Source organism: Callionymus lyra, chromosome 3, assembly GCF_982586985.1.
Source record: "Callionymus lyra chromosome 3, fCalLyr1.hap1.1, whole genome shotgun sequence".
In the NCBI taxonomy this organism is placed as follows: domain Eukaryota; kingdom Metazoa; phylum Chordata; class Actinopteri; order Syngnathiformes; family Callionymidae; genus Callionymus; species Callionymus lyra.
Window position 1 is genome coordinate 34,052,951 of NC_141820.1, and position 7,434 is coordinate 34,060,384.

At 41.0% G+C, this 7,434-nt stretch overlaps 2 protein-coding genes across 2 annotated transcripts; both read right to left on the bottom strand.

The window, feature by feature from the left end:
• Nucleotides 1–487: 487 nt before the first annotated feature.
• Nucleotides 488–3,236, bottom strand: LOC148084549 (ankyrin repeat and SOCS box protein 4-like). The gene is made up of 6 exons (XM_087785960.1): nucleotides 2,963–3,236; nucleotides 2,203–2,502; nucleotides 1,220–1,462; nucleotides 917–1,164; nucleotides 743–856; nucleotides 488–676 (listed from the first exon to the last, which is right to left on the bottom strand). Exons 1-6 carry the CDS (start codon nucleotides 3,138–3,140, stop codon nucleotides 488–490), a joined length of 1,272 nt encoding a protein of 423 aa, XP_087642086.1. The 5' UTR covers nucleotides 3,141–3,236.
• Nucleotides 3,237–4,080: 844 nt separating this feature from the next.
• Nucleotides 4,081–7,084, bottom strand: LOC148084550 (ankyrin repeat and SOCS box protein 4-like). Its single transcript, XM_087786074.1, has 6 exons — nucleotides 6,907–7,084; nucleotides 6,384–6,683; nucleotides 4,934–5,176; nucleotides 4,626–4,873; nucleotides 4,452–4,565; nucleotides 4,081–4,379 (listed from the first exon to the last, which is right to left on the bottom strand). The coding sequence occupies exons 1-6, from the start codon at nucleotides 7,082–7,084 to the stop codon at nucleotides 4,191–4,193; spliced, it is 1,272 nt and encodes a 423-aa protein (XP_087642200.1). The 3' UTR covers nucleotides 4,081–4,190.
• Nucleotides 7,085–7,434: the final 350 nt, after the last annotated feature.

Here is a 7,434-nt window from a genome sequence, read left to right on the forward strand (position 1 = left end):
CACAAATACAGTCCTGTATTACAGATATCAAGTCTAAAAAACTTTTACTGAACTTGGACAAAACTGAGGTTCTACTAGTTGGCCCATAACATCTCAGAAAATCGTCAACGAATGATCAGACACCCTCTCAATGTTTAAAAACAATCTTAAAACTTTTCGATAAAGCCTATAATTAGGACTGACTCAGGCCCTGCTTGAATCAGCCATTTTTGTTTTTCTTAAGCGGCTTAGCTTGCTAGAGGAGTTTTAAACACTGAGCTCTGTATATCCTTCCTTTTCTGCATTTCATTCATAACCTCTGCAGTTTAAACCCACACTTTCTAAGTCTCTAAATAAAGTGGTGTTTTAAACATTAAAATGTGCTGTAAATCTTCATAAATTATAAATACTTTAAATCACATTTTGACTTGCTTTTCATAAATTTTTATTACCACAGATTAGTTTACAAATATAAATTTACAGAAATTGTGATCAAATATACAATAAATTAGTAAAGAGTACCTTCTGGATAAAGTAACAAATATCTCTTAATGGATGATGGCAGCGGAAGCTTGGCAACACTGTAATGGCAGAACCCGCCTAAACCGGCTCTGATGGCACATCTGGTGAGATGCAACAAGCTGCGAGGCGTTTTAGAGCAGACCGCAAACATGGAGTCGTAGAAGTCTTTGTGTTGCTTTAAAGAAAAAAATCATATTTATCAATGAATATTATGTAACGACAACAATAAGACCATTGTTACCTTGTAGCAGTCTTCAGGAATAGCAGGTCTCCATTTCCTCGTTGGTAGCAGTAGTGGGTAGCAGTTTACCAGGATTTCCACGACTTTAGGGAAGGAATGGCAGTACTGCAAGACCTGGACGGAAGGACACATCATCAGCTCAGATCATCTGTGGATCATCTCATCAGGAACTACCATGTGAAACTGTGGCGGGTAGATTCTCGCTGCGTTGAAGTTGAGCAGCAGCAGAAAACACACTTCAGGCTCAGCCAATACTGTACTGTCAGTCATTCTGAGGAGGTACTGAAGGGGAACACAGGCGTTGATGTCCATGGTCCGAGTGTCTGATCCGGCTTCCAGCAGCATTTGCATCACGATCTGGTCGAAATTCCAAGCAGCTCTGTGCAGCGCTGTTTTGTGATCCTCATCCTGGAGGTTAGGGTCTGCATTTTAAGGCATCTTTAGAAACAAACATCGCATCAATGACTGAGGTCTCACCTGCTCCCGAGTCCAGCAGTATTCGACAGATCAATTGGTGATCTGAGCTGTAGACCTGATCTTTAACGCTGAAAGACGAAGAGGCCGCCATCATCAGTGGCGTCTCCAGAGATGAGTTGAGGGCGTCGACCGAAGCTCCATGTTGGAGGTAGAGAGACACCAGCTCCGGGAGGCCAAATTGTGCGACTCTGTGCAGTGGAGTGCTCTTGTCATCTGTGTCGCCAACTTTATTCACATTGGCCCCTCCACAGAGAAAAAACACCAGGTTATATGTCTTGACATTAACATGGAATTGGTTGCTACATCTACTGACAACATCATATTCAAGTAAATTAGCCTTAGCTAGCACATATATCTGAATATCTACCACCAACATATTTACATAGCAACCTGTTACAGAAACTATTCTGGTATAAAAGGTATTAATATTCTGGTACTTCCACCATAGATTCCCATCTGTTTATTTAGAATCCAAATAATGGTATAACTGAAGTACCAGTCAGCTTGTATTGCTCGTCATACTCCGACTCTATCTCTTGAGATTTTCTACACAGTTAAAATCATTGTGACAACTCTACCTGGTAGTACGGCCCACATTGCTGCTTCCATGTGCCATGGAATAAGACGCCTTTTGGGTCAGATAAATGTGTGAGTTGAATGGGACATAGAACAATTTTAAAATGAATACAGGGCTAGAATTATTTGCTAGCAGAAGATCAATAATTGAAGGGGTACATTTATACTGTGACAGCTATTCTGAGGGGATTACTGCTTCCCCTTGCACAACCCTCAGTAGCACCCACTTCTCCCAATAATAATATGAATACAATATAATCCATGTGCATAATACCTCTCATAAGAAAGTTTCTGATTGGATTTCCCTTTAAAAGCCAATGGGACGCTTGAATATTTCAAAGCTTTAACAATTCCAGCATCATCCTCGGAGCGTTCTAAAGTGTGGTTTCCAAACATGTCAGGCTCACCTTTGAGCAGGAGAAGTTTGGCACAATCTATGGACTCTTTGGTGGTGCAGTGGTGAAGGGGTGTGTGTCCACTCAGAGACACGATGTTTATCCTTGAAAAATAGGTTACAAGCAGCTCCACAAAGTCGCTGTTGGCGATTTGACAGGCGACGTGTAGCGGCGTCTTCCCGTTGGGCATTTTGTTGGTCGCTGCGCCGTTCTCAAGAAGCACCATGGCTGTGGCCAGAGCATTATACAGCACGCACACATGTAACCCCATGGCCCAGGACTTCTCCAGTTTGTAGTCTGGCAACCAGTATCCTGTTGGGAAGTCAACACAAGAATTCAGGGTTTTTTCAAGAAAACACCTTTGAATTAGTAAATATCATGGAAAGTTCTGGAGCCAACACCAACTCCAAGCAAGTAATCTCAGGACATTACATTAGAAAGAGAGTTTAAGTACCATGGTAAAAAATGCTCTCCACCTATAACAAAGCATTTCTAGATTAGTATGCCATCTTTATTTTTTCGTTTGACGCCCTCTGGTTCGATGTTGACAGCTCCTCTGCTTTCACATATAATATTTGCTTGTTGGATAACTTTTAAAGCTTCCCCTTTAAAGTAATCAAATCGCATTCATGAGCATAATAAACACACCAGTGAAGGAATCATACCTCAAAAGTAAGACTAGGGGTTTAGATACTGTATACTGTTCAACAAGATGCAAAACACTGACCCAGCGTATTAGAGAATAAACACCACAGCAGGGGGCAGAGCTCACCTTGTTTGTATGAGGCCAGGACCAAACCAGGGTCCTCCACATCCAGGACCGTATCAACATCTAGTTTGCTGGTGTGAAGAATCCGGAGCACTTCTTGGGCGTTATCGGCTTTTATAGCATCCAGGTACTTTTGTTTCCACTGTTTTACTTCTAGTTTTCTAGTGTTTAAATCGTCCATGTCAAAAGATTCTGCTGCAGTAGCTGGCTGGGTCAATAAAGCTGTCCATGCAGCATAAAGCAAACTTAATAACAAAGCGCAGAATGAGCTAATGAACAGATCAATCATACCATCATTGTGTTGCCTCCGAAATCCCAATGTTATATTTGGGGTGAATAGAGAAAAAAGGAAAGCAAAAGTAGGAGAGCAAGACCCACCAGGACGACCTAAATAGCTGTGGCGTGGACACGTTATAAATAGAAAAGTGTGACCAGGGCAGCTAGGGTTGCTCTAGAGAGTCTACACGTAGATGATTACAGGGAAGGAATAAAAAGCTTCCAAACCTGACTGAGGCCCGGCAGTGGCTTTTCAAACGGAGTTGAGATGAGTCGCTGGTGTTCTTGGATCATTGTACTCTAGGTAACCTTGATTGTGGTGTCTTAAAATGCAGCTACACAGTTGGACTAATGATTGAAGGTTGAACTACTAAAACAGTTTCAATAGTTGAAGCTTAACCAGGATATCTTAGGGTGAAAACTTCAAGCCAAAGATTTTTACTAAAATACGATCTTCTTTAAAAAAGCTTCTTTCCTCTGGACATCAGACTGCTGAATGAAAATGTGCCTTGAGCTATGCACTATTTAAAACATTATGTATTTATTCTATTTATAACATATTAGACTATTGTTAACTTGTTTGTATTTATACTTTATATACATGAATTATTATATGCAATATTTATAATGTTATTTATTTATTCTGTTTATACTATATTGAACTATTTTTAACTTATTAATATTTATATTTATACTTTTTATATAAATATCTGCTGTGTTTTTTAACGGTTGCCAAGCAACACAATTCCGTTGCCAGTTTCACTGCTGTGTTTTCTGTGCAATGACAATAAAAGCAAGTCTTAAGTCTTAATCTATCACACGTAAATTCTCCCTTCTACATTTGTCCCTTTCATTGTTCTTAAATTTTGGGATTCATGGGTGATCCTACTAATATGTATTTTTCTAACAGACACAGACAGGACTTTATTTAGTAAAACAAAAACAAAAACGCATGTTAGTAAAGAGTACCTTCCGGATAAAGTAACAAATATCTCTTAAGTCCCGATGGCAGAGGAAGCTTGGCCACACTGTTATGGCAGAACCCGCCTAAACCGGCTCTGATGGCACATCTGGTGAGATGCAACAAGCTGCGAGGCGTGTTAGAGCAGACCGCAAACATGGAGTCGTAGAAGTCTTTGTGTTGCTGGAAAGAAGAGGAAGTATATATTCCGTATGAAACTGCACACCATGCACTCGTGATCCACCCTATAGTTACCAAGTAGCATTCGTCAGGAATAGCAGGTCTCCATTTTCTTGTGTGCATCAAGTGTGGATAGCAGTTCACCAGGATTTCAACCACATTGGGAAAGAAATGGCATTTCTGCAAGAACTGGACAGAGCAACACATGGTTTGACATCAAAAAAAAAAAACTCCTCTTGAAGGAAGTACCATGTGAAACTGCGGCGGGTAGATGGTGGCCGCGTTGTAGTTGAGCAGCAGAAGATAACACACTTCAGGGTCTACTCTTAGCCTCCTATCGGTCAGTTTGAGAAGATACTGAAGGGGGACGCAGCCGTTGATGTCCGTGGCTCGAGTGTCTGATCCGGCTTCCAGCAGCATCTCCATCACGACGTGGTCCACGTTCCAAGCAGCTCTGTGCAGAGCGGTTTTATGGTCTATATCTTGGAGAAGTGGGTCTGCATCAGAGAAGACAAATCATCCTCCAGAACAAAGTTGAATAAGAGCAAACGTCTCACCTGCTCCGTGGTCCAACAGAATACGGCAGACCAGCTGATGGTCCTGGTTGTAGACCTGATCTTTTTGGTTAAAAGCCCAAACAGCCGTGTTCATTAGCGGCGTCCTTAGAGTTGAGTTGACCGCATTGATTGAAGCGCCGTGTTGCAGATATAGAGAAACATGTTCAGGGAGGCCGAATCTTGTCACTCGATGAAGAGGCGTGTCCTTGTCAGTGGTATCAGCTGCTAGATTGACATCTGCACCTTGAAGAAAAGAAGACATGTGTGGTAGGACACACAAGTTATTATCAAATCTTCTTTTGTGTTACTGAGCTACTGTATAATAAATGGATGATCATTAAATATACCCGTTTATTGCATCAATTTGTCTTTACTTTCAGTTACTTTATTATTCAATTATCTAATCACGGTGATGTGTTAGTAACAATGTGCACATGATTGTGCAGTGGTCATCTTTTAAAATGTAATATAAACATGTCATGTACAAGGCACTTTGTTCAATGGACCAAATCGAGTGACTGTCCATTTTACATTTCATGACTCATCTTGCAGAAAGAATTTTTAATTCTCTTGTTTGTGATTAAAAAAGGATGCAAATCTACAGGTTGCTGCTAGCTAGCGAACTTCTTTGCCAGCCTATGTTTTTCTTTCAGGTTCTCTCTGTCTTCCGCAGTCTCGAAGAAAAGACAATGATGAAATATTGTTGCCCTGGAGACTTTATCATGTGACGAATTGGGACAAGAAGCGACGTTACCGCTGACTTTACAATGCAAAAATAATGTAGGTCGATAAATATAAACTTCTGTGTTCCCTCGTTTATTGTGGGGGTCGGTCTCTGAAAACCCATTTCTCAAATAAAGATAATTATTTAAAAAACAATAAAATAACTGAACCTTTATTTGAACTGGCAGATTAACATCGCATATAAGATCTCTCTCAACAACTCTCTTATTAACGGTGACCTGAACAGCTCCCAAAATGCTTTGCCGCCCAGCCAACCAATCACAGCTGACGATCACTTTTGACTTAGCAAAATAGACGTAGAAGTAAAAAAAAAAATTGTAACAAGTCGCAACTAATCAGTCATCACTGAACCGTAAACTCCCAAGATGCCTTTCTACACAATGCTCCCTTTGTCGGCAGTATCAGTGAGGTGAGACCGTGGGAGGTGATATGGCGAGGGACCACTTTACGTCTATATGCTTTTTTTTATTCATTGACCAAAACTGAGTTTTTTCAACATTCATATAAAAAGAGCATGGGCTTGACGGATGAAGAAAAAAAGCAACACAAAGACTGTTTTAAAACTAAAATTAAAAAACAAGTGTACTAAGTAGTCGTGGTCTTATTTTCTTGAAAGAAATTGTCGATAGCTTTTAAGTTATATTCAGCAAAGTAGAACTAAAACAATCCTAAATAATAGAAGAAACAAAGAGCAACATTGAATCACCTTTAAGAAGGAGCAACTTGGCGCACTCCACAGACTGCTTGGTGATGCAGCAGTGAAGCGGGGCGTGTCCACTCAGAGACAGGATGTCCACACTCGCACCATAAGCCAGCAGCAAGGCCACAAAGTCGCTGTTCGATAAGTCGCACGCTATGTGGAGAGCTGTCTTTCCGTCGGTCATGGCGTTCATAGATGTACCCCGTTCCAGCAGCATCATCGCGGTGTCCAGAGCATTGTACAGAACACACAGGTGAATGCCCATCGCCCAGGACTTCTCCATCTTGTAGTCTGGCAACCAGTAACCTGTTGACACGTAAAGTGTTCAAGCTTCAGAGGCTTTTAAGCACAAAGATGGACAATCGTTTCTGAAGGTGGACGTGATTAATACATATATAATTCAGGGCTAAACAGTTAGAAGCTTAAAGAATGTAAACATCACTAACTATCAAACCCAAATACTTTATCTCAAATCCCTCTAATCCAACAGGTCACACACAAAGACTCCATTGATCAATGAGCAGCTCACCTTGTTTGTACGAGGCCAGAACCATATCTGGGTCGTCCACCTCCAGCACATCATCGATATGAAGGTCGCTGGTCTGAAGAATCCACAGAACCTCCTCAGTGTTGTTGGCCTGTATGGCCTCCAGGTACTTTTGTTTCCACTGCTTACGGTCTAGATTGATGGTGTTCTTCTCCTCCATTATCCACCTCTACACTTCTATCAGACACTTTCTCTCTGCCTCGGACAGTTTGGCCTCACTCAACATGGATTAAAATAAGTGTTGCAAGGAATAAGTAATGGCCTAGATAGTTGATATACATTATAAATAGAGAGGGATCAGTGCCTACAAGGCTGGGGGCCAACATTTCTGCTGTGGTGGTCAGGAGAAATAACAGGTATGAATGAGAAGCTTCTCAGACATGACCAGGGCAAATGAACATTGATCTGGAATTTTTTCCATTGGTCTTACAACACAGATAATTTTGCACAGATCCTAACTTAAAACACTTAAAACATAGTTTCAAACTAATAACAATGAGAAGCACATAA

What these genes read in the sequence shown, in the direction of transcription:
- LOC148084550 (XM_087786074.1), bottom strand. Translation starts at nt 7,084, where the DNA reads ATGGAGGAGAAGAACACCATCAATCTAGACCGTAAGCAGTGGAAACAA. An exon ending in TCTGTTGGACCACGGAGCAG is followed by an intron (nt 4,874 to 4,933) that starts GTGAGACGTTTG and finishes TCTCTGATGCAG; the next exon opens with ACCCACTTCTCCAAGATATA. An exon ending in TTCCTGACGAATGCTACTTG is followed by an intron (nt 4,380 to 4,451) that starts GTAACTATAGGG and finishes TCTTCTTTCCAG; the next exon opens with CAACACAAAGACTTCTACGA.
- LOC148084549 (XM_087785960.1), bottom strand. Translation starts at nt 3,140, where the DNA reads ATGGACGATTTAAACACTAGAAAACTAGAAGTAAAACAGTGGAAACAA. An exon ending in ACTGCTGGACTCGGGAGCAG is followed by an intron (nt 1,165 to 1,219) that starts GTGAGACCTCAG and finishes CTTAAAATGCAG; the next exon opens with ACCCTAACCTCCAGGATGAG. An exon ending in TTCCTGAAGACTGCTACAAG is followed by an intron (nt 677 to 742) that starts GTAACAATGGTC and finishes TTTTCTTTAAAG; the next exon opens with CAACACAAAGACTTCTACGA.